The sequence below is a fragment of the Amphibalanus amphitrite genome, unplaced genomic scaffold, assembly GCF_019059575.1.
Source record: "Amphibalanus amphitrite isolate SeventyFive unplaced genomic scaffold, NRLGWU_Aamphi_draft 000021F_arrow, whole genome shotgun sequence".
Classification (NCBI taxonomy): Eukaryota; Metazoa; Arthropoda; class Thecostraca; order Balanomorpha; family Balanidae; genus Amphibalanus; species Amphibalanus amphitrite.
Window position 1 is genome coordinate 588,169 of NW_024881517.1, and position 26,131 is coordinate 614,299.

Consider the following 26,131-nt stretch of genomic DNA (forward strand, 5'->3'; position numbering starts at 1 on the left):
CCTACCCATTTATATTTCTATTTAAGGCCATTTATTTCACCTGGAAGGTTGATAAAATCTGCATACAATCATCTCATAAATGTGTACGAGCATGGAGCAGCTTAGACGGCTCTCCCGTATACTTTATAAAGAACATACCGCAGTTGCACGTTTTATGCTTCTCACGCTGAAACGCTCGTCAAAAATCATGAGCATCGCTCTAGCTTTGACAAAATATTCCTTAACCCTCGCCCGTATTGGTGTTTTTCCAGCCGCGAACGTATATAAGGGGGGGGGGGTCCGTTGGACCCCCCCCCCCCTTGCCGTTTCGCCCCTGATCGAGCTAGAGCTTATCAGAAAAAAACGAGCGTGTTGCCCGTGACGCGAGAAAGCCAATGATACCAAATTTTAAGGTCCTAGGTCATTGGTTGACCTTTCAGGTCAGGTCAATGACCCAAAAGTAGGGAAAATCGGGACCTGTTACAACGACGTAAAGTGTAGCTGCTATGGGGTTTTTCGGGGCGCTGATCACGAATATTATGCTAGTTTTGATCACAGATGATGTGTTCATGCATTTAGGCCAGGTCGGGTCAGGTCAGGTCAGGTCAACCAGCAGGGGTCATGCCGGGTATTCGTAGTAGGTGTCAACCGTCTCTGACAGCTTCGTAACATGTTACGAAGACACCTACTTCGTAAATGTTCATATGGTTGCTAAAGTCGAATTCAGCTCCAAAAACTAGCCTAGCCTAGAAACATGCAAAACTCGAAAAAGTGAACCGAGGTCATCAAAGGTCATTGACCTGACCTGACCTTCAGGTGACTTTGACATCCTTCTTAATGGGGGCAACAGCATATCACATGTTTGAACGCTTGAAACCACGAAAAGACTGCGAACGCTCAGCTAATGCAAGCCGACATACGCCGAATCGCGATTCCGGCCAAACATGGTCTCGAAAAGTAGGTCACAGGTCAAAGGTCGTTTGGGTCAGGGTCATGAAATTTTTAGGGTAGGTGTAAAATGGATTAATGCGAGGGTACTGAAAGTTTCGGCGCGATAGGCCGCTTTTTACGTGAGTTATTCGCGAAAATCCGAAGGGGGGGTCCGTTCGATCCCCCGCCCTATACGGGCGAGGGTTAAAGCCGGTTCAGGGTTTGGTGTTTGTTTAATTTTTCAAATAAACAAACATAAACAAACTGTTCATGAACAAATGTGTTCGCGAACAAGTGACGTCATCGGCCAAATTTTGGTAAACAAACAACGAACAGTTCGCGAACGTTCATGAACTGTTCACGAACACGGTAAAGAGGAGATAGATAAGACCCCCTCCTTAGCCGTTTTGCTCCTAATTGAGATAGAACGTTGCGGAAAAAGCGAGCGTGTGCGTCATAACGAGACACAACGATCAGTATCCTATTTTAAGGTCTTAGACCAACCGATGACCCCTGAGGTCAGGTCAAGTGGCATAAAGTAGGGGTTTGGTTTTTGGTAAACAACTTCGCCACGAATAGTGGCAGAGCCGCGAATATGGCACCATCGTGCTCGTCGTGGCCAGGCGCGTCGAATGAGATACTTTTTGTTTGGGTTAGGTCACTCTTGGATATTGACCTCAGGTCAAGATCAGGTCAAAACAACTCGGGTCACAACGCCGCTTGGATGATGTCATGTTGCATACCATTCGATGTGGTAGTTCTTTCTGAGTCCATTGATGACTCAACCGACTCGCTAGCTCGATTTGGTCGGGAGTTATTAGCGAAAAACTCCTTCTGCGCCAATCAACCTTAGTGGCGTCTTATATGACGTCATGCAAGGTCAGAAATGCATAATTGAAGCCTCAGCGCTACTTATCACTATTCCATGTGCTTGAGGTACGATTGGTGCATTTTTCACATATAAAACATGCCTGCAACCATGTCTGCACCGTATGATTACGAGCGAGCGAGCGCAGCGAGCGAAGCGAAGTCTTTTCAATATAACGGGAAAATCTCAGTATGAGCGGCCCGGCCCGGCCCGGCCCGGCCTGTAACGCTTTTGAGAGGCTTATATCTCAGCAACCGCTGGACCGATTGGCCTGCGGTCTTTTTTACTGGGTAGCCCCATCCCTTCTACCCCGTAATTGACTACTTTTGATACATCTCAGTGACCGTCGTGGCACGTGCCACGTGAATAGTCAGGGGTGTTCAAGCTGTTTTGCAAAAGTAGTGATTTTGAGAGGCTCATATCTCAGCAGCCACTTGGGCGATTGTCTTGCAGTAATTTTTGTAGGGTAGCTGCATCCCTTCTACCAAAGGTCGGATACTCTTGATCTATGTGAGTGACCCCCACTGCACGTGCAAAATGCAAAAAGAAGAGGTGCCAAGTTTGTTCCCATTTCAATAACTCGGTAATTACTGGGGCGATTTCGCTGAAACTTGGCATACAGGTAGGCACCCATCAGGCAAAGCATTCCCATGTTTTTCGGTTAGGGTGCTACTGCACGTGCGCACGTGCAGGGGGCGCTCCCAGATCTCGAGAACGGCTGGGCCAATTGCGCTCAAATTTGGTACACGGTTGGGGACCGGTTAGTAGGGTGTCGTGCAAAAGTCAGTTTGGACCCCGTTTGCACGAGCGCACGTGCAGAATGCCGCTTCCAGATCTCAGGAACGGCTGCGCCGATTCCGTTCAAATTTGGCACACCGCTAGCGACCGGTTAGAAGGGTGCTTTGCACAAGCCCGTTGGAAGTACCCTCTCGCCCTTCCGCACGTGCACGGTGCAGGGCTCACTATCTCGCTCGCTCGTTCCTCGCCCAAAAGGCGTTTTACTGGTAATAATTGCTCGAAAGATATCAGAAATTATGATTTGTTCATGAACGTTCATGAACGTTCACGAACTGTTCGTGAACAGAGGATCGTTGGTGAACATGTGACCTTGAATGCCAGAATTCGTAAACTATCAAATAAACAAACAAACAAACATTGTTCACGAACTGTTCATGAACAAATATACAAACACCAAACCCTACTTAACCCGGCAGGTGGTGGGCCTCCCAGCCACCTTCCTCGCGGTGGGGGGGGGGGGCATTTTTTTGCCCCCCCCCCCTCGTATCTCCGAAACTACTGGACGGATCCGGAAAATTCAAACGGCGTTCGATGGCCCTGTCAAATTTGTCGACGGAAACCAAATTTCATTGACCTGGGGGTCACCGATGACGTCACAGGTCAGGTCAAAGATAAAATGTTTCACCGTTCACGGGGCTTCTAGGGAAAGCGCTATAACACCGAGTAAAACGCATCTTGTCGAAAATCAGCGATTAGGCGTCAGTTGCCTAGTACATATGTTGTTATTAGAGGTCACTGGTTATACCAGGTCAGGTCACAGGTCAGGTCACCAAAGGTCACCAAGGGTCACCACATGAACCCAACTTTACTAAGGTTGTGCGATGCATGTTTTATGGCCAGTTTTTCATTTCCAACTCAATGGTATTGGTTATAAGACCATCAGGTACGGTTTAGGTCACTTTCTGGTGGAGGTCAGGTCAAGGTCAGGTCAAAAAACGTCAAATTTCAAAGTTGATATTTTGCATAACATGGGTATCGATTCGATGCAGCTCGTCACGGGGAGTCTAATGGTGGTCTTTGTTTTGCGCTACGAGGTCTAGAATTGCTAAAAATTGAGTTTGAAAATTTGACGTCATCAATTTTGAACAGTTTTTTCGCTATAACTTGGCCAAAAAAAGAGGTATTGATCTCAAGTTTGGTATGTACAGGGTGTCTCATAAGTTCGTTCTCACATTATATTTGCATGTGAAACAGAGTACATTGCGTCTTGATATATTTGTGACCCCTCAATGTGCTCCCCATTTAATAGGCAAACACATGAACACATGCTGCGGCATGCCAACCGGCATGTTTGGCTGCATAGCGGGCTTAAAGTTAATCCAGACTGACTTGACATGCGTCGTGAGCTCCTCGAGGCTGGAACAGCGCTACGCTTCGACGAGCCTATTTTTCAGCATAACCAACAAATTTTTATGAAATTTTGATCCGATGAGGTGCCTGGCATGTGGTCTTGCCACAAACACCTGTCACAGTCTCCTTGCACCGCTTTTAAGCTTTGCTTGACCTGTGCACTGATGTACTGTCTTGCCTGAAGATGGGCCTACGACCTCTCGGATGCCATTTTCTCCTCTATAAATGTGTTCATACTCACGGTTCGAGTTGAGCTTGAGGGTTGAAACTCTTCCTAGATGTTCTTGGAAAAGCATTATGCTTCCCAAAGCTGTTTCTGGGACACCAATCGCAACCTGGTCAGCGTCTGGACGCCTATAACCCCACAATACCGTGACCTTGGCCTTTCGCATAGGAACATAACGGGACGAAACGGAGGCCTCCTCCTTCGCCCTCATGGGGTTGTTTTCGGGTTTGGACGGGTGTTTCATCTCGAACGTGGACTAGTTAGTCCAGATGACCTGGTTGATGTCCTCAGCCCTTTAGTTTTTTAGCCTCAGGCATAACAAAACTCATGTTTGGCCATTTTAAGACGTTTTTGACTGTTTTGAGCCCTCCGGTAAGCAAAGCTTAACCCGCGCCGGGCCGGTGCTCTGAGATTCCGCGCCGGGCCGGGGGGGGGGGGGGTGTCTGAACACCCCCCCCGTCTAACTCGGCTCCTGGGCCACGTAGCGACACGCGGTAAGCGGCAATCGAAAGAACGTCTAAAATAAGGACGAAAACACTTCGGTCATTTTTTGGGTCAGGTCAAAGGTCAGGTCACCAGAGGTCACCAAAGGTGAAATGTTGACTATTTCAACATTTTGGAAACTGCCAACGGCTATCTCGGGAACCGATAGAGCTACAGCGCCGCGGAAAAGCGCATTCGATAGCCCTTTTACAGACCTTTCTGAGTAATGTTCTCAGATTTGACCTCAGGTCAACGGCTTAGCCTCCAGAGGGCAAAAACTTCAAAAATAGCCATTTTTACGAAAAGTGGTTTTTTGACAATAACTTTTGACTCAAAAGAGCCATGACATTACTTTTGCCAGCATCGTGTTCCTCTCGTCGAGACGCGTCGAATGAACTATAATTTGACCTTGAAAGGTCAGCTTGAAAATTTGACCTCAGGTCAAGGTCATGACCTGACCGGAAAAGGTCATGTTGCATATCAGTCGATCCGCAACGTCGAGCCGAACACATCTAAGGCGTTTTCAGCGCTCTAGCACGCCTCTATCAGAAGTTATTAGCGAAAAACTGATAGATTCTGTTCGTGACCTGAGATGACCTCGGGGACATAACAAGGGGTCACAGTTGCCATTTTCCGGTTCAGTGTGTCAATTGTACCTATATCTCGATGTTTGAGAGTGTCTAGAATAGCGTTCGTGCAAAACAGACGCTTTTCAATTTTCTCCCATTGACTTATAATGGAGAGGCCGCAAAATTGACCTGACCTTAGGTCACCGATATCAAAATTCCGAGATATACATTTTGTAGATATAGTTGCTCTTATCAATCGCTGAAAGTTTCAAGGCAATCGATCAATCGGTGTAGCTATGACGAGCATTCCTATTTTTTCTGAGGTGAGGTCACTTGGCGTGACCTGGTGACCTGACCTAAGGCGAACTGGGTCTGAAATTTTCACAACATGTGCGGAAAAGATGCACAAACAGGTGTGCCAAAAACGGCGGCGCTCCGCGCCGCCGTTTTTGAGATATCTGCGAAAAACCGCAGGGGGGGTGTTCAAACACCCCCCCCCGGCCCGGCGCGGGTTAAGTCACCTTGAGTTATGTACCCCGAAAGAACACTCTTAGACAGCTGGTAATCCATCCTGAAAAGTCTGTTTACCAACTTTCTAACCCTTTGACCTTTTTGATGGCCACTTTGGCGCCACACAGTTTTGGCCACATGGCTCACTCTTGAGAGCTGACAAAAAAGCGGATAAACTTGCAATGATTGACTCCCGACAAATCATCGGTGTCACTTGCTGACTGTGCGTCCAGTTAGCGATGGACATTGTCTACAGACTGGTAGGCCTCAATCACCCTCAATCGTCGCGAATGGTCACGTGCTGACTAAATACCGAGACGTACCCGTATTGGAGACCTCTATGTTGCGGCGTTAGCCGTCTGTGTAGGAAACGGGCTCTCTAGCAAAAACTATTTTGTCTACAGAAATTAGTTACTGTGGAGCATATTTCTACCAGCCATGGCAACCACGTAAGCCCAGTAACGAACCAATTTCAGCGTGCCTTTAAGCAAGAGAGCCTAAAAACGTAAAATTTAGGTGAGAACGAACTTATGGGACACCCTGTAGATAGAAGGCGGTAGGTACTATCACATATATTCCGGTTTTTCGAAATTCATAATTTTTTTTGGATTTTTCGGCTATTATATTCAAAAAATCTATTTTTTGATTTTTGGGGGTCAAAATCCGAAAAATTCGAAAAACCGAAATGACAGTTTTATAGCCCTTTTGATTTTACACCTTTTATTTCTGGAACATTTTTCTGTATCTCTAAAGCTGTAGGCCTGACAGCTCTTCCCGCGAAACCTTTTTTGGGTCGAAAATGGCAAAAATGACGTCACTCTGACGTCATTAGCGGCCAACCTATCATAGCCTTTGGAAAAAATTTTGGTCACCATGTGCGCTAGCTACTCCCGGGAGGGTACTGAAAGTTTGGTGACGATTGGCGCAGCGGTTCTCGAAATATATCGAAAAAACTAAAGGGGGGGCAAAAAATGCCCCCCCCCCACCGCCTGGAAGGTTAAAGGTGCTAAGGTCAATAATTGTAATATTTTCCACGAAACAGGCGTCGGATATATGGACCACTAATGCATACAATGCTGAATACGTCTCCTGCGTCGAAACGGATGAAATTTGGTGACTCAAACTCCGATTTGAGGATTCGACTCCGGACAGAACTGTCAACTCCGACCGACTCCGACTCCGCAGCCCTAATTGAGTCAGCCGCCAGGAGTACCTACCTACACCCCAACTGTTCAGCACCTAGCGCCTAGCGGCTGTCAAACTGTTCGGGGACCATTTTCCGTGCATTACGTGCGCCCAGCTTGGCGACTGTTGGCCGGGTTCGTTCTCTGATAATCCGGCCGCTCTACGGGTCCGCCATCCTTTCATAGATCGTCCAAGGCCGACCGTGTGCGACTGACGGGTGCGGCGGGTGTGAGGCTGTGCGCATCCAGTGGCAGTGCGTCGGTGCAGCGCCACAGCGGGGCGTGGTGGGGTCACACGCATGCGTAGCACGACCAAGAGTGAGGTGAGAAGGCGTGAAGTGAGAAACTGCTGATCACTACAGTGAAATTTTCAACCCAGGTCAGAGTTTTTATTCATGCGCGACACGTCAGCGCGAGCTCTACAGGTCAGCATAGCTTCAGGAACCTGTTATGCAGCCTGAAACTGGAATCCAGGGTTTGCTTTCACTGTTTCTGGGGCTGACACTGACGAGTTTAGAAACAACGTGAAAGGTCTACTGAATGGCAGATCTAGGTACTTCGTTTTCCGTCGTTTTACCAATACCGTTTCATCAACGTTTAAGGAAAGCCTGATTTGCGTTCCGCACTGCCAACCGAAGCATCTCCAGACATTCCCGCGTTTTGGCATCGATTAAACTGCAGGGCTCGGGGCGACGGGGTAACACATAGGTTAGGGCACCGTAATATCTTATATTTCGGAGATACTCGTATAGTTGAGTAAGGACGCATCCAACAATAGTTCCTACGGCGCGCGTCTTAGTGGGCGGTTATACGGCCTTCTGCTGAACGCCCACGGATGGCGCCTGGGGTGATACTGCACCGCAGTGTGCTGTCCCCGCGCAAGTATAACAACAAAAGACCCGATTTTTTATTCAAGCGCCTTTTTCACTCCTCATTTCAGTGAAAGACACCGGCAATAAGTGCGAGGTCTGGAGCACTACCGTCGCTGCCAGGCCACAGTCTGTTTGTGGGATCGTGCCCCGCTGAGGGCGCAGTCGGGACCGTGCCCCGCTGAGGGTACGGTACCGCAGGCAGGTTTACGGCGGCCAGCAGCCAGCAGGCCACCATGGTCCTCACTCTCTGCTGCGGGTGCTTGTCGCTGCGCACCGGCTCCCTGGCCATTGGCATCACCTACCTCAGCCTCAGCTGCCTGGTGCTACTCGCCTGGACGGCCTTTCTCATAGAGCGCGCCATCGCCATGCGCTTCGACTACTACTGGAACCTGATGTACATCTACTTCGGCCTGCTGGTGGTGTGTGTCCCTAACATCATAACAAACAGTCTACTCATTCACGGCCTTCGTCACAACAGGCGTAAATTTCTCTTTCCGTGGGTGATCTGGTACGGCGTTTTCAAGGCTCTGGTCACCCTGGCGTGGCTGGCCGCGGCCGCCTGGGCGCTGTGGATGTGTTTCGCCTGGAATGGACTCGGCACGACCCAGGCGGTGGTCGCTAATCTGGTGATCTGGATACCGGGACTGGTCGGGATGACCGTGATGTGGTACTGGTACGCCTGCGTTGTGACGTACTTTCAGATACTGGCGCCCAGTGATGTATATGCGATGACAAATATTTAATCTTATCGTGATCTTGTGCCGAACTTGCCATTGCTGTGATGCGCTTTTGGAGTGAAACATGGTGCATGCGAATTCGTATGATTGTTCACTGAAAATGCAGTGTATGATTATGTAGATTTTTTACATTAATTCAGTCCTAACCTTTTGAATGGAAGGATTCACCAGGACAGAGCCACCGCTAAGCCGAGCTTGTTGCGATGACCCTGCCCTCTACCCTCCGGTCGCGCAATTCCTGATCTATGGCAGAATTCGGAGTCCGACTCCGAAGTTTAACGTGCGCACATAGCCGCGCACGGTCGGTCCCTCACTGACTTCGCCTGGCTACAGCCTGACATCAACCGCAACCACGCCCATTAGGAGGCTCATAAACATCGAGCGACCGTCGCGCTTCGAACCCGGACTGTTAGAATCGGGACGCGTGCTCGCACCATGCGGAGTCCACCGCTGTATTGACTGAGCTACGGGACCGGCGTGACTAGAGGTGCACAATGCTGATTTACTCATAATAATGAGACATCTAAAAATACATGCGAGTTTAATTTAAGGCAAGTTTTCATAGGACATATAACACGGGGTGTTATTTGCTTGAGGTGACCGGTGCCAACCCATGCTTCACGAATGTTTTTAGTCATAAGGTACTCGCCACATTTTATTGATGTAGTGCATCGCATGCTCAAAATACGAAAAGCTGCTTTCCACTTGTCAGTAATGGGTTTCTTGATGGCCTATCTCATCTCAAAACTTGAAAAAAGAAACAGGCCGTTTTGAATAGATCGAATCCTTACGGTCGCACTTATTAAAAATAACTGGTGTTTATACCTAATGATACAATATTGCTTTGTTTCTTAGTTATATTCACATTTAAACGCAATATAAAAAAAGAACAGCAATAAACCCTGGCTGGCCTGAGAGTGAGAGGCTGAGAAATGGCATCGATATCCATGAATGTCCTGTCCGAAGGATGACCCAGGGAGTTTGTTTTCCTTGGTTTAGATTGATGGCCCATACTCTCACCCACACGAGTGATAATCTCATGGGACTCGCCAGGTAAGCAGCTCACTGCGTCTGGCGGTAGTGATGGTCAGTCAGTGCCGTTTCCGGACTGTCAACAGGGCTCAGTCTGTGGCTGTGCTGACATCACGGCGCCGCCGTGGTGACCGCAGAGCCGCGCCGCGCGACGCAGGCTGCCGATAAGTGCGACAGGGCCTCCCGCGGCTCACCGGCCCGTCATGACTGGCAGGCCGGCCGGCTGATGACTCGACCGGGCCCGACGGCCGCCAACAGTGACGGCTCATCCGTCAACCGGCGCCCGACAAACATGGCAGCCTGACCCGGCACCCATCCGGCCCTCGTCATTCCGCCCCGTCTCGGCCGGCCCACCGAGCCCTCCTTCGGCGGCTGCCCCGGCCCTGCACCCGGCCGCCGAAACACACACTCCCAGTGTCCCATTACAGTCAGATCTGGAGCGGTCACCACACCATCTTATTACACCTGTATTGGATGCACGCACCCCCTTGGTTCGCGGAATGCAAGATGTGTCTCGTATAACAGGGTTGACAAGGCCTCGTCTCTCATCCTGTGCGAATCGTATTTTTCAAAATGCGCCGGGGCCGCAGGGTGGAGGGTGATCCACAGTGATTTTGTGGACCAATAGGTAGGATACTTATAACTAATGGCTGAATAGGTGTTTAAAGCATGAAAAGTTATTTGAAGCACCAAGTTAATTTATTCAAAAATCTTGGAATAAACTTATCAAACAAAAGTGCGAGAAGCACTATCCAATATTCACTGAGCCTTCAGAGTGTCTTCCGGTCTGATATCGGTGTTCCCCGTTCGCTAACCGGCCAGAGGGCCTTTCTGTGTCTGATATATCGTTGCTCTCCGCGCTCGCTAACCGGTCGGTGCCGAGTCGCCTGGCCGGCTCCCAAATCAGCAGCCGGGGCTGGCCGATCGCGCGCCGGCCCGACTCGCCGCGCTGCTGACCAAAACAGTGGCGCCGCGTCCGGCCCGCCCTGATTGGATGATGCATATTCGCATCAGAGTGTTCCGCGTGATTAGACGGAGACGATGGGCGCGGCCCCGCCCAATCTCCGGCGTGGGCGCTGCGGGCACCGACCCTGGCGACCGGCACAAGGACACTCGGCCCCCACCCCCACCCCCGCCCCAGGCAGGTCAGGGGCAGAGCCGCGCCGACCCAACAACCGCTGACCAGTCCCGATAGCTCAAAGGCGGTGACAATGGGCCAGCTCCCGTCATAGCTACCGACGAGCGCGGCAGTAGGGGATAACAAAAACTCCATATAGTTTGATAAATTTATTAAACAAGAACGAAGTAGAACGGAGAGATGCAACTTCGAACTTCCGGTGTGCGTTGTAGAATGGTGAAATTGCATGTGCCATGTGTGAAAATGCGTATTGGCCCTCTTACAGCGTCTAACGTATGGGGGAGTCCTACGGATCCCTCAGCCGTTTGACCCTTGATAGAGCTATAGACTTCGCAGAAAAAAACGAGCATGTTGTCTGTGACGAAAGGAAGCCGATGATACCCAATTTTAATGTCCCAAATCTTTGGTTGACCACCCAGGTCAGGTCAATGACTCAAAAGTCGGGAAAATCTGGGCCTGCTAGAATTCGTGAAGTGAGATTTGTACTTTGTATGTTTTTTTTTTTGGGGGGGGGGGTGGTGTTCTGATTACAAACTTCATGTTAGCTGTCATCGAAGATTATGCATTCAGGCATTTGGGGATAGGTCGGATCTGGTCAGGTCAGGTCAGGTCCGCCAGTCGGCGTTCTGCCGGCTATCCATAGCGGGTGTCAACTGTCAACCATCCACTAAGCTTCGTAACATGTCACGTAGGCACCAAAACTAACTTCTAACTGCTCAAATGGGTACTCGATTCGAAATCAGGTCCCGAAACTATCCTGGGAACATGTAAAACCCGAAAAGTGAACCAATGTCATCTAAAGTCAATGATCCTGACCTAAATTTCACGTGACCTTGACACCCACTGAAATGCATTTGACAACTATCTTTTCACATGTTAGAACTTTACGACCATAAAAAGACTGCAAACGCAGAGATAATATGCGCTGACATTCGCTGAATGGCGATTCCGGCCTGCCATGGTCTTGAGAAACAGGTCACAGGTCAAAGATCATTTATTTCAAGGTCATACAATTGTTACAGCATGTGTAAAATCAACTCGGAGGTACTTAAAGTATGGTGGCGACAAGCCACTTTTTACGCGAGTTATTCGATAAAAAAGGAGAGGGGGCTCGTTCGACCACCCCCATAAGTACGAGCGTTAATTATCAGATCCCGTTTTCAGAGGATTTCAAGTGCTTGCATAATGCATCGAGGCAGCTGCCTGAACCGTTAAAGGAAATATGAAATGAAAAGTGTCAAATTTGACAGTGCAGAAATGTTTAGGCATGCATCATTTTTGTGCATATTTATCATGCGGTAATAAGAATCAATAGTTAAAATAAAACGGTATGAAGGGAACATCAATTGCTATCTACCTTGCAAAATGAAAATTGGTAGTATTACGCCCCAATATGCACACCTTGGTAAGAACAGCACAGCATGCATACATGCTCGATGTGGATAATACGTTTTTTTAGGAAAAGTTTGAGAATGTAAGAGAATCATTCATCACATTACCATTATATGAATTCAGAAAGCAATTCGACGATAATTTATATTAATTTCAAAATAATCTACAATGCTGGTGCATCGGAAGCTAGATTTAGCGAGGGATGATTCATTGAAAGCGCAGTTGATCCGATCAGTCTGTGAGTGAGCCCCGGCCTGCTCCCACGCTACTGCCCCGCCGCCGTTCGAGAGGTGTCAGAACAGCAATCAGCCGGTGCGGCGGGCCGATCGACCCCGCCCCGGCGCCCCTCACTGCCGACCGGCCGGGCGGCGTCTTCTGCAGCAGAGGCGCCCTCCCCGGGGATGGCGTCAGGTCATTATTATGCCCGCGCCAGGATCCACTCAATGCTTCTCTAGAAGATACGCGTGAAGATTTATTGGCTATTACTGGTACATATTGGTTGGAAGAAACTGACGTGCTTACAGGAGCAAATCCCGTGCTATAGGGAAAAGAATAAGCCCCGGAGCGTTACCAGCCTCAGGATGGAGTAAAGGCAAAGCATCGCGCACCCAACGTTTTCAGTGGGCATCGGAGCCATGTCCAAATAGTAGCATGGGCATCAATTGTACAGACGAAACGCTAATTTTCAACAATTATAGGTCATTTACACAGTGTTCAAATCACAAACGTCAATCGAACACCAGCGCGATATGGTATCAACTTAACTGCGAGAGGATCCTGTTCGAAGCATCCATCTGAGCTCCACTAACTTGGCGGCGAATCGATGGGATTATTGACGTTCAATCCGATCCAAATTGACAGGCTTTGATTGCCGCCAAGTGTGGCATTGTCGTGAAGATGCTCAAATTGGCAGCGTAGTGTATCCGTCTCTTGTGGTTTTGCTGACTTCATGGTTTGCTGTGGTTCGAGTGAGGTTGTTAGAAAGATAAATGAAAACCGCATACCTGAGTAGTCGGTTATAAACTAGCAGGCAAAACCAAGCTGACGGTCAGCCGAACTCGGACCGATGCTGAGCAAGTGGCCATCTCAGGGCAGACCAGAAGCTCAATCGACGTCTTCCGCTGGTGTGAAGGAGCTGCCCAGCAGGCGGCTGGCAACTGGGGAGCGGAACATCCTAACCAGTCCGCTTCCCAGGGCCTGCCCGCTCAGTCCGCAGCCTCCCCCTCCGCCGCCTCCCCCTCCGCCGCCGCAGGGACCACCGCCACCACCGCCCTTGTTCCTCTTCTGACGCTCTTCATACAAACGGTACACCCCTGGCAGAGCAGACAGCCGGTAAAATAAGTTACATAATTATTATAGCAGCTTATTATTTATTAATAAATATTTCATTTCATGCATCAGACACCCATAATAGGCAACCCGGAATATTGGGTAGGATGATAGAACCTATGTGGTGCATCATTTCGTGCCTCATGTGTTTCCCTTACCGAAAGCTGCAATGCCAATCAAGGCTATTGTTATTATTTGTCCTAGCCGGCTGCCGGTTCCTTGAGACGGAGCTGGTTGATTTTGAGTCGGACTGTTGTCTGACATGACACGAAAAAAATATCCAATTTCAATGCTGAAATGTCTATGTCATTTTTATGTAACTTAAGTTGGATGACTGAGGCTGGTTAAATATTTAACTGTGGATGATATACGTGTACCTATGCTCTATTTCAAATAACTATGTCATCTCACTCTCTATATCTATTGTAGGTATATAAAGCAGCCAAAACTTTTTGAGTACTTTTAAATATTTTTAAACTAAGAAAACCAACACAAACAACTTTAAAATTTAGTTTTACAAACAAAAAAAAAACTGCGCAAACTGCAATTTGCTGAGGCTTCGCGTCATCGACCTCTTCCCAAAAATATGACTTGATTTTCCCATCGGTGCTCACTGCCTCGTGATTCTGGCAGCATATTTACGTCTGGACAACGAGTTGCGTTGGAGAGGCCGGAAATAGTGGCGATTTCAGGACCGCAAGAATGGACTGTCATGGAAATGATTCTTTTTTAAATCGTGCACTGTTTTCAGCCGAAATTTAATAGTTACTACAAAATATTTTGTAATTACATTTCCATTAAGAACTAATGCCGTCAGGGTTAAGTTTTACTACTATTGCATTTTGTCAAAAAGCATATAGTGCTGTTATATTACAGTTTTTGCGCGTTTGTTACAAAATATGAAGCGAATAAGCCACTGAACTCAATGAATAAGCAAAAGTTAGTACAACATGACAGCTTTAACACAACACTCGACACCCTCTCCTTCGACTCAGCAAATACTGAAAATTATAACAAGCACTTTGACTTGTTCGAACTTAGACACGCCATATCTCGATGTGGTGAAACGTCGGTAGGGCCGGATCAGATAGCCTATCCTTTCTTCAAAAACCTTTCTGAATCCGGCCTTGAAAACCTTTTGATAGTAATCAATAATCTATGGGAAAACAATTTGTACCCCGAGAGCTGGAGAAACAGTACCATCGTCCCCATCCTTAAACCCTCCAAACCACCCTCCTCCCCCTCTAGTTATAGACCTATATCCCTAACCAGTTGCGCTGCTAAATTGACAGAACATATGGTCAATGGACGGATTAGGGCATATCTAGAAGGTAACTACCTCCTCTCTCCACATCAAACAGGATTTAGGTCTGGCCGCTGCACGGCAGACAATATAGTCCACCTCATTGATGACATCCAGAAGGGCTTCCAAAATGACATGTATACATTTGCAGTTTTCATTGATTTTCAAAACGCCTTTGATAAAGTAAATAAACAAGCCCTTCTGATCAAACTTCATAAGACAGGTATTCGCGGCCACATGGCCCATTATATCTCTAATTTCCTCAAAGATAGAACATTTAACGTACGATGCGGTAACACATTTTCTCCCAATCTTAATCAGGATCACGGCCTCCCTCAGGGCAGTGTCCTCTCCCCAACCCTCTTCCTTATTATGATTAACGACCTTTTTCAAAATCCACCTAGTAGCCTTAAGCATTCTATTTTTGCCGATGATGTGGCCATTTGGGTAACGCGAAGAAACATTGACTCGGCTTTTGCCTCCGTTCAAAACGCAATGGAGGATATTAATAGCTGGTGCGATAAATGGGGCCTAGTCTTGTCGCCCAGCAAAACAGTAGCACTTATATTCTCCCATAAGTCCCGTTTTAAATTTGATACCGAACTTAAAGTAAAGAACCAAACTATAAAATACGTTAAAACGTTCAAATACCTCGGCATCACACTAGATAGTAGACTCTCCTTTAAACATCACTTTGAAGACGTTAAAATGCGTTGCACTAGGCGCCTCAACATACTTAAGTGTATAGCAGGAAAGGATTGGGGTGCTGATCGCAGCACCCTCCTTAACCTATACACTTCCCTAATCCGTCCTATCCTGGATTACAACAGTTTTCTATTTGATGATATAGCTTCTAATCAGATCGAATCACTTCAAGTTATACAAAATAAGGCCCTGCGTATAGTTACAGGAGCCCAATGCACCACAAATATCAAGGCTCTCCACGCAGAATGTAATATTCCTCTTCTCTCTCACCGCCGTAAACTCCAACTCCTTCGCTTCTATGCGCGCACTTTCTTGTCCCCTTATTCGCCTTCGCACCGCATTGTCTCCAATCGATATACGGACGACCCTCCCACAACGGCCCAACTCAAATACCCGATAATCGCCTATCGCATAGAAAGGACACTTAGTGATTTCCAGTTGGATTTTCCATCTATTTTTCATCGGCCACCCATCTCTTCTTTCTTTCTGCCAGCCATAGAGAATATTGCATTCCTGTACGCAGAGGCAAAATCAAAAGTCACAAAAGAAGAAAGCATTCAACTTTTCTATGAGCATAAAGAAGAACATAAAGACTATGCATACATATATACAGATGGTTCAGTTTGTGACGGGAGGACGGCAGCCGCTGTCACATCTGACCATCATAACAAAACAAGTAGGCTACACGACGACCATAGCATATTTAGTGCTGAGTTGATAGCCATTCACTCAGCACTCAAATATGTCTCGTCGAAAAACATAGAAAAGGCTGTGATCTGCACAGACTCAGCTTCATCGGTAAAGGCAATAGCTCACAGAAAAATGGAAAAAAACGAAATCGTTTATAAAATAAAAAAGATGATTATTGGCTTTACCGATGAAAACAAACACGTCATTCTCCTGTGGATTCCGTCCCACGTTGGAATACAGGGGAATGAAAAAGCGGACAAGCTAGCCAAAGAAGGTCTTCATCTCCCATCTCGAAATCATCTCGCTCTCCCCCTTCCGGATTTTCTGTCTTCGCTCTTCCGTGCCTTCCAGAGATACCGCCAAAAATGCTGGATAGATGATCATACACCACATCTCTTCTCCATTAAACCGAAACTTTGCCATTTCTACTCTTCCCATCAAAACACAAGGATCAAAGAGAGAGTCCTAGCCAGGCTCCGGCTCGGCCACACACAACTCACCCACAACTACATCCTGGACAGAGCACCTCCACCCATATGCCACCACTGCCGCGACCACCCACGCTATACCATCTCACACTTCCTCCTCCACTGCCCACACCTACACCAACACCGCAGACATATAGTACAATACATTAACACACATGGACTCTCTCTCGACCTTCCGACTCTCCTGGGCGACACTCATCCGGATATCCACGACCTTCTGTTCGTCTTTCTCGCCGACGCTCGGATCATCAAGAGCCTTTAGCGTGTTAGGGCCGCGGCTGCCGCCCCTAAAACGCTAACCAGAGCCCTCGTCTCCCGGCTCACCCCCAAACTCACACATTAATTAATCGCGGTTACAGGGCTTTTTCCCTCGCGCCGTTTTGGCTTAGGTGCGAGGTTTTTGCCCTTTGCGTTAGGCGTCGGGTTTTTTATTATTTAGGACTTTTTCTCCCGACCATTACACCCCACAACAAGGCCCCGCCGGGGGGCTGGAGCCTAGAAGGTCTTATACCTTCTGTCAGTGCGATGAAAGCTTCCCGGCTCCATTACACTGACACCAGCTCACAAGTGTTCATGTCTATCATGTATTGTTAATAAAAGTCATTCCCACTGTTGTGTTTGCGACTCCAGACATCTCGGCTCTTTGGCTGTACACGTAAGTACCTCCCTTAGCTTTGGTTCCACATTAAGATAGGATCCCACGTTGTTTTTGCTACCGGGTTCACATAAACCGGTTTAACGTAACACTTGCTGCCCGGCGAAAATTGCCGGAGTAACTGCCCCCTGCTCGGGAATGGCACTAGGCCGACCGAGCAAAAAAAAAAAAAAAAAAAAAAAAAAAAAAAAAAAAAAAAAAAGGTTCCAAACTGCAAAGTAACGCTGATGTATACCTATCGCAAAATATCATGTTGACCTCAAGTTCATCTGTTGCATGATTGACTAGGCAGGTTTACACATTCCAAGTTTATCTTGGATCAGAGGTGTCAGTGTAATTCATCAGTGCCAGAAGTTAACTTGAGGGGAGATATGCTAATTGCTCTTGTCCATCCACTAAAAGTTATTAAATATTTTGCTTTGTGTATTCCAAGAGGAGAGGGAACTATTTTATTTGTGCCTTCATGCCAGAATTGAAGGTGGATCATTAAATTTTCAAGGCAGTTTATAAACAAGCATTATGTCTTTCTCTTATACAAGCAGTGGCTAAGAAGAAAAGGTTGATCAATCCTGAAGTTCAGTCATCATACTTCAACTTGGCAGCAAGATCCCCAAGGACAGAGGATATGTTGTATACCTGTCCTGTAAATCAAAGCATTTTTGTGCCTGCAAAGGCTTAAGTTATTTGTGGTGTGTTCGGAGTGAGGCTATATGGCTGTTTTTGTTGTATGTTTATGTGGAGATTGAATATAACTGTGACCCTGTGCTTGTTTGTATACTTACTACAGTCAAACAGGGAACCAGCACATTCACATAACATACTCACCTAGCACCTAACTCATAGTTGTGCCCCGCAGGACTTGTACTTGTTCATGTCTCAAGCATTAACAAAGCACTAAAGTAGCTTAGTTATCATTTCCCACATTTTTTCTGAGCATCTAACATGACATACAGCAGTGCAGAGCAGCTTCAAAGAAGAAACACTTTAAATGCACAGACTCACACCAGCCACCCAATGAGCCAGTTCCTCAGTTGACTTTCCCTGGATGCAGCTTGGCAAGGTGAGCTAACTGTTGGCAAGTTGAAGGTTAGCAGGTAAGATTTAGTTAGGGTGAGTACCTACCTATAACTTGGTGCTACTGCTATGCAGGTCTTGGCTAGGTTGCAAATATGTGTGATGATTGAGGTTAGGTCAGCTGTCAGGTTAGTCAGGTACGGGCACTGCTCAGGTCACATTTTTATGGACACTTGGCAAATTAAAACCTAATTTAAGCTAACCCAACTAAACCTACACAACTACTGACTATAGGAACGAAGCACCTACCTACTTGTGCCTACATCTCATACCATGTCAAAGTAAAGTTCCTTGTTGGAAGATTACCCTAAGTACTTTTTATCCCAGCAGCCCTGTGAATAAAACTAATACTTCTAAATTCTGAGGCACTGCTGGCCATCCACATAAAAAACGCTGAGAGCTTTGCCATTGTATATTGGACCAACAACCACTATCACGAATGACTATGAACACATATGATCACATCGTTGCATGGATTGTCACATTGACAATTTTACTACAATCCTTTTTTCAAGAAATACAGTAATGATTAACGTCAAAATCAAAAAGTGGATTTAGTGATCCAAGCTTTCTCCTCCAGTAGCAATGGAATGATCGCATGTTTCATTTGCCAGACACTGAGTACCTGATGCACATCAACATTACCGTCTGCATAGCATCTAAGCATAGTAAAGCTGCCCGAGTCCATTCATTCTAGGTTTTTCACTTGATAGTTAGCACTAACTTATCTTGCTGTTGTAAGTTATCATTCAATATTCATACCAACACACCAATATGCACTCATCAGTCAACATTTTCTGGCATGATGCTGCTCAGCGCTGATGCTGCTCTTCAGTATTGATCCAAGATCTCCTGCATATTATAGCTTGTTTTCGGCCAATAATGATAAGCTCTTTAAATTTTACTTTTTCTTGCTGATACGTGGGCCCGATCAACTTGCGTTTATCAACCAAAATTTCATAACTTCAAGTTCAACTTGATATATTATATTGCTCAGGCCTCAGGGTCAGGACCTCTGTCAGCCTTCTTGATACTTGGGATTGTTTTCAGTCAACATGCTTCTTAAATATGATATAAGTCAATCTTAAGGGATTCAAAACACCCAACAAAGCGACGTACAAGAGTACGGAAACCACCAGATAAACTTGAAAATGGCCTTGGAACAGAGCCAAGCGGTGCTCCATTTGTGTTTGTTTACAATGATTGTAGTGCTGATGTATTTTTAGGACTCTGACGGTCAGCTTATAAAAAATGAAACGTTTTTACCAAAGTTGTAGGGCAAGTAATATTTATCTGAAAGAACTAAAATATTCAAAAGCCAAACACTATGAAATGCATGAATCAGAACGAAAAAGTAACCCAAAAATCCAGCCTCATCACCGGCTCCTAAAACTGCGACAAAATGAGCACTTTTCCCCGCAACTCGTTGTCCAGACGTAAATATGCATTCTGGCAAAGTATAACCTCTACTTTTAAATTGCTGCAAGTGTATTTGTTGGTATATTTTCATGAAAAAGGGGTTAATGCCTACGGTTGGTAGCACTGTTGAACGGTATGTTATGAATGAACTGCTGTAAACAAAAACAACACACACACATACACAAACACTTAGTTTGGCATGACGGTCCATTTATTCATAAAAGCGCCCCTCGAGCTAATGTTAGCGCTCCTCTGATTATATTCGTCTCTTTTGTGAAGTACATACGGCGTCGGCGCCCTCGTCCTGCAGATTGGCGTCCCACCAGTTTATCAACGCATGCCCCTTGATCCAGTTACAGTACATACCTACCCGTCTATTCAGTGCCTTCAGTGTATCGCTGTTGCCAAAACTAGTCCAACGGGCTGTCCCATCGGTTTCTCAAGGCATCCCTTGATGCAGTTTTCGCGCCCCTCTCGGCAGTGCCTAATGGCATTTCTGTGGTTGCGAACTGCGCCCCTTGCACGGCGTAGTGCTCCTTCTTTTCATTTAAGGGGTCATGATTCTTTATAGCCCGGCCAATTACCTAACCGTCGCGCCGGGGTTAGTCCCGTCCCGATTGGACACCCGCCGGCCGAGACGTGGGCTGGGGAAGCGAGCCGGCCGTGGTCCTCTTTCCAACAGTTCGTTATTGGCCAATGGCTATCTTAGAATTAAAACACTCGCACCGACGGGGGTCTGCGCCAACGTCGTACCGACGGGGGGGGGGGGGCGGATGACCGCCCCCCCCCCCTGAGATCTCGGGAACGAAGCAAGATAGCGACAAGCGGTAAACGGCATCGGATACGCACGGACAAGGTCTACAATTGTTACAAAGGTCATTTTCAGGTCAGGTCAAAGATGACGTCACAGGGGTCAAAAAAGTCAAAATGGCGGCGCTACATATGGAGAGAGTTTTTCTCGAATAACTTTCGAATTAGTCAGGATAGGAACAAACTAAGGGCAACATCGTGATCCTCTCGTCAATCCGCATCGAATGATATATATGTTGACCTCGAAAGGTCAAGGTCAAAGTTTGACCTCAGGTCACGTGACCTCGAGGTCATCATGTACATCATTCGATGCGTCTTGACGAGCTGAACACAATGAGACCATCCGCGCGGTTGTATCTTGTTCCTGTACGGAGTTATTGGCAAAAGCCTTTGGTGACCTTTGATGACGTCACATGACCTTACAGCTGCCCAACAGCAAAACAGACCTCAAGGTAGTGAAGGTTGATCGTATATGAAGTCATGTATGGTATATGGGGCCATTCCGACCCGTTTTAATGGTAAAAACAGGGAGTTGATTTTTCCCCCATTGACTTATAATGGGGAGGTCGAGAAATTGACCTGACCTTAGGTCACCGATATCAAAATTCCGAGATAAACAAATTGTAGCTACTAATGACCTAATGACATCCTGCGACTTTCAAAGGCCTCCGACATCTACATACTGTGGCTCTGGCACGGTGATAAAGTTGCAAAAAAGTGACTTGAGGTTGGGTCATTCAAAGTGACCTGGTGACCTGACCTTGAAAGTTAGGAGGTTCAAACTTGCACACCATGTGTAAAATTGATAAGAAAATAGTCGTACCAAATTTTGCGGCGCCACGCGCCGCGGTTTTTCCGCTATTCGCTAAAAACCTCAGGGGGGGGGGCGGATATCCGCCCCCCCCCCGTCGGTGCGCGTGTTAAATGTACTGCGACGAAATAGGGTAAGGAGAAGTAACTTCGTGAAAAAAATACAAATCTTCTTCCAGAGCCAACATTTTGCGTTGGTATGCAAAGGCTGAAGCATGCCTAGCACGACCATTTCATTGCAATGCACATGCGTCCTTCTTAGGTCGTTTTATCGTATGTGGATTTTTTCGCAAATTGCATTTTAGAAAAGACTTTTTTGCTTCTAACTTCGTACGTAGGGTCATAACTGTAGCGTCGTCTCTCAGCTCGTCCCGTCCAGCTAGAGATGACCTTCAGAGTAGAGATGTATTGGGCGACCAAACGGCAGGACGGCACAGGCAGGAATGAATAGCGCGCCAAATGGCACACGTGACATAACCACTGTATAGAGGGCAGCACACACTACCCAACACCACCCCCTGCTAAATAAGCGCCCAGCTACCGAACACGACAAGCAAAACAAACAGAAACGTAGCCACTGATGTGCATAAGTACGACTATCAAAACACTAACCCACCACCAAGCGGTCGGGCTCACGTCGCACCCGCGACGAGCGCCGCAAGACCGGCACCGCATCCGAACACTCGGCCGGCGACGCAGTGTCCGCGCCGCGCACATCGCACGTGCCACGTGTCGGAGTCTCACGTGCAGACACCCCGGCCGGCCCAGGGGAGTCGGGCGGCGGCGGCCGCTCAGCCTCGGGCGGCGCCACCACCGCAGCCGCCGGCACCGAACCCGTCGCCCCCGCCGACCCGCTCGCTGACGGCCCAGCGACCGGCGCCGGCAGCGTCCCGCCCATGGCGGCGTCCAGCGGCGTCCTCGCGCGGTCAGGCCCGGCGATGTCCTCCGGTGTCACCCCGCGCCCAGACTGCCCGGCACGTACCAGCTGATCGGCGTGACGGCTCCAGCAGGTGTCCCCGACGTCCACCTCGTAGGAGACAGGTCCCGTCTTGGCAGCGATACGGCCCCTCCGCCACTTGGGTCCAGAGAAGCTGCGAGCCCAGACATCCTCGCCGATGCCGAACCCGCGCAGCTCGCCGCCAGCTGTCTCCGCCATACGCGCCTGGTAGTCGACAGCCATCTGCGCACGGTCGGGGCGAAGAAGATCGAGCCGGGTCCTCAGAGTCCGGCCGTACAGCAACTCCGCCGGCGACCTCCCCGTGGAAACCTGCGGAGCATTGCGGTAAGACATCAGAAATCTGGCCAGACGCGTCGCCAGACTCTGACCATCCTGGATGCTCGTGTGATTGGCCCCCTGGGGGTCCGGAAGCGGTGGGGAGTATGTTTTGAAAAAAAAATTATTGTTTAATAAAATTTCGTTCATCGGGGTTGTTTTCTTTCCGAGATGGTTGCCGACCTGCGCCGTCCTCTGGAACAACTTCAGGTGAGTGTTTTAGGCTGGTAGATCCACAAATTGTTGATTAACTAGTTGACTCTCTTGGTGTTTGATTTTTCTCTTGTTCAAACGTAATAACACACCCATTTCCAAGTGATGATCGGTCCATCTATGGGTCCGTTGGTTTCAAGCTGATCGATTCTCTTCCGCCACCGTTCCTTGCGCCTGGGGCTCGTCACAAACAATATTTATAATGAGGCTGGCTTGTCGCTTGTCAACATATAGTCTTCACTGCCTAGGATGGTATCTGTCTCATAAGGAATTTAGGACACGGAAGTCTCTCCAAAGCATATAATTTTGATGGCTCCCTTGAGGACATAACCTGAAGCCACCATCTGATACCTGATAGCTACCCACCATTCTCTCCCTTTCTTATGCCTATCATCCCAAAGACAATCGATTACATCCCCATTTAATGTCGCCCTCAATGCTGAGATTAGATCTCCCGCTGGTCCTTACACTATATGACGCATACCTCAATCTCTCTCAGACTCACTCTCTTTGTCATACCTCTCTCATCCCACTACAATAAGTTTGATCCCACGTTGACCTCTCAGTCCCTCCCAGCAATTGTTCTAACCCCCTCCAGCGGTACATATCCGGGACAATAAACGCAATTTGCCCAATAGACTCCGTGATAAGTTTGAATTCCATCTAATCTTACTCTTAAATCCCAACGACTTATCGCGCCCCATTCCAACATTGGAATCGTGTGTGCTCTTCCTAGCACCTCTTTGGCCCCCTGGCCCAATATTCTCGAACACCTACATCACTTGACCCTGATTACTTGTCTAAAGGTGCAACGCAGGTAGCGATTACATTATTAGCTTTCGTCGATGGGTGTGATTGGTTCAATCAATCTCTGCTGGCCCACTCTCTTCGAACACCTACATCATTTGACCCCGATTACTTGTCTAAAGATATGACGCGGGTAGCGTCAGTTATTAGCGTTCCTCGGTGACTATGATTGGTTCGTCAACCTCTGCCGCTCACGGCACGTCTCTGTCTCCCTACAAAAAAAATCCGCGGCCGGACGTTGGTTACTGACCCTTGCAGCCCTTCTGTGAGAGACCGTCTTACGCGCTTTCACCTAACGAACCGGTGGACACAATCCTGCTGGCCCGGCGACCGCAGTCTCACTGGGCTCATAGACAGGTACCTACTCAGTACTCTCATGCAGTCATGGCACCCGCAAGTGGCGCCTTCGGATCATTGACCGGTGTGATTCGAAAGACTCCATGACTGAATCTATCCTACAATTTTATCCGACGCCGTGGAATTCTGTCCTGCAGATGTGTGTTCAAGCGCGTTAGCGTCATGAGTGATGCATGCTGCGATCCTTCCGACGGTGGACACTTACCTCATCCCGGCGGTATTACTCCTCGCCTTTCTTCTATCATCTTCGTATTTGTCACCCACCTTCGGCGGTGTGCTCCCTCGTCCTGTATCTCTCTCTGACTCACCTCTCAGCTTGGGCGTCTTATGGCGTTCTTTGTTCTGATATCTGCCTAACATATTTACTTACTTCCTCCGTAACGTGAGACAGTTCCAATCCTAGAAGACTTAGACGTATCAGCAGAGTCAAAAACACATGAAAGTGTTACAACATACCTCCTCTTCGGCTAGCATCCATCCTTAGATCCTTTCCTCCTTGTGTAATTCCGGTTTCAATATCTATCGACCACTTCAGAGTCACTCCTTCTGTATCTCCTTACCTGTCTGATCCGTAGAATCCCTTCAGTCCATGTGCGCACCGCTGCGCGGTACGAGTCAGTTGTTACCCGCGACAGAACACAAAAAAAAATCATTGGAGAGAGAAAACTGCGCAGCCAAATACTTAGACCACCTACTACTACTTTAATCTACACGATATTTACGTCTATCAGCCGAAATGTCTCCAATGTTAGACCATCTACTACTCCTTTAATCTACACGATATTTACGCCTATCAGCCGAAACGTCTCCAATGTTAGACCATCTACTACTCCTTTAATCTACACGATATTTACGCCTATCAGCCGAAACGTCTACAACGTAGCGTGCTCGATTCACATGGTGACGTCATATTCCCGGAAAGTCTCCTGTTCCCACTTGTTGGTCATTAATGACGTCATAAAATCGTGTCGCTTGCGGGTTAGTACATCCTGACTTCCCATCGTTCAACCTTGGGGACGCTAACTTTGATCGGAATTTCAACTCGACTATTCTGAGTGTTACCTGTGATTTAATGAAGTAATTCTCGGTAGTGCCCAATCATTTGTGATCATGAATATTTTTTTTTTGTGGATTGTTGTCTGGCGTCCCTCGCCACGTTGTCGCAAATTTCTCTGGGGTCGTAAGTACCTATTTGCATCAAGGGAACTCTAAGGTAGTGCGCCGGATTAGTCTCAATTTGGCATTTCTATTTAAAAACAATCCAACTCATGTGATTTCATGTTATCTTATTGGACCGATTTATGAGAGTCAATTTGATAATGCGGATTTTTATTGACATACTCGACCAGATGATTTATTTAACTTGCAATTGACAATCGACTGGTGGTGTTCTAATTTAAGGAAGCTCGGTTTACCGATTGCTATGTTGTTGAAGGTATACAAGTTTTGGCAAATGTGATATCCAATTATTCGAGTGGGAACATCAGCAATGGGAAATGTTTATATCAAATCAGGGGGGCTGTGTCCAGTCGTGAGGACATGTTGAACTTTAAGACAAAATTATGCTATACAACTGGAATTGCGCGGTTGGGCGGTAGGTCAGATTCAGCACAACAAACTATGCTTAGTGCGAGCTCTGATTTCACAAATCTGCCCATTCAACCATTCAGACTAAATTTATAAGAAATTTTAAGAAGCTAATGGGAACTGGCCATTGGAGAATGGTGCTAATTTTGAACTAAATTAATGGGTCAACAAAGACTCAGACTGGTGTAATCATCGTTGTATCTCTTCCGTCACCCGACAAAGATTGTTATAGTCACTGATGCCTTATAAATTTCCATTCCAAGGTACCCCTTCTTAAGTGAAACCACACTGGTCCGAAACTGTGGTGCTAGCATCCGAGGCCAGATATGAGATCAGTTATGACTTGTGACTGAGAGGTCAATGGTCATTAGCATTGAAATTCCATGTTCAATAGATCATGTCAACAGAAACGGATGAAACAACCTTGGATGCGACTGGGAATAGTCTGACTTGAATTGTTGCATGTTACTGATTTATCATCTGAATTCATTAATTTCAGCATGTCCCTCCAAAACTTGGTAAGTACAGTTGTCACTAGCTTTT

General features: G+C 47.4%; 3 protein-coding genes and 1 long non-coding RNA gene across 12 annotated transcripts in view; 2 read left to right on the top strand and 2 right to left on the bottom strand.

Moving 5' to 3' along the window:
- Positions 1 to 7,137: 7,137 nt before the first annotated feature.
- LOC122390835 lies at positions 7,138 to 8,713 on the top strand. 2 transcript variants are annotated; one of them, XM_043384167.1, is made up of 2 exons: positions 7,138 to 7,276; positions 7,838 to 8,713. In XM_043384167.1, the coding sequence occupies exon 2, from the start codon at positions 8,003 to 8,005 to the stop codon at positions 8,510 to 8,512; it is 510 nt and encodes a 169-aa protein (XP_043240102.1). In that variant the 5' UTR covers positions 7,138 to 7,276; positions 7,838 to 8,002; the 3' UTR covers positions 8,513 to 8,713. The 2 variants fall into 2 exon arrangements, with proteins under 2 accessions (XP_043240102.1, XP_043240111.1); XM_043384176.1 differs by having other exon boundaries at positions 7,138 to 7,220; positions 7,838 to 8,711.
- A 3,807-nt stretch (positions 8,714 to 12,520) lies between these two features.
- On the bottom strand, positions 12,521 to 14,043 carry LOC122390844. Its single transcript, XR_006258240.1, has 2 exons — positions 13,556 to 14,043; positions 12,521 to 13,381 (listed from the first exon to the last, which is right to left on the bottom strand). It is a non-coding gene; the product is annotated as an uncharacterized LOC122390844 (long non-coding RNA).
- Positions 14,044 to 21,742: 7,699 nt separating this feature from the next.
- LOC122390907 (uncharacterized protein K02A2.6-like) overlaps positions 21,743 to 26,131 on the bottom strand; it is a 31,592-nt gene continuing 27,203 nt past the window's right edge. The window contains exons 1-2 of one of the 3 annotated variants that reach the window (XM_043384375.1): positions 24,562 to 24,723; positions 21,743 to 22,618 (exon numbers count right to left, since the gene is read on the bottom strand). In XM_043384375.1, the coding sequence (XP_043240310.1) occupies positions 21,959 to 22,618; positions 24,562 to 24,654 (753 nt within the window). In that variant the 5' untranslated portion in view covers positions 24,655 to 24,723 and the 3' untranslated portion in view covers positions 21,743 to 21,958. Of the gene's footprint in view, positions 22,619 to 24,457; positions 24,724 to 26,131 lie in introns of those variants that run through there. The other 2 variants (XM_043384359.1, XM_043384368.1) reach the window with 2 other exon arrangements.
- LOC122390847 (protein-tyrosine sulfotransferase-like) overlaps positions 25,031 to 26,131 on the top strand; it is a 67,668-nt gene continuing 66,567 nt past the window's right edge. For 4 of the 6 annotated variants that reach the window (XM_043384200.1, XM_043384221.1, XM_043384210.1 and 1 more), the window contains exon 1: positions 25,031 to 25,181. In XM_043384200.1, the coding sequence (XP_043240135.1) occupies positions 25,112 to 25,181 (70 nt within the window). In that variant the 5' untranslated portion in view covers positions 25,031 to 25,111. Of the gene's footprint in view, positions 25,182 to 25,491; positions 26,107 to 26,131 lie in introns of those variants that run through there. The other 2 variants (XM_043384260.1, XM_043384287.1) reach the window with 2 other exon arrangements.

What these genes read in the sequence shown, in the direction of transcription:
- LOC122390835 (XM_043384167.1), top strand. Translation starts at nt 8,003, where the DNA reads ATGGTCCTCACTCTCTGCTGCGGGTGCTTGTCGCTGCGCACCGGCTCC.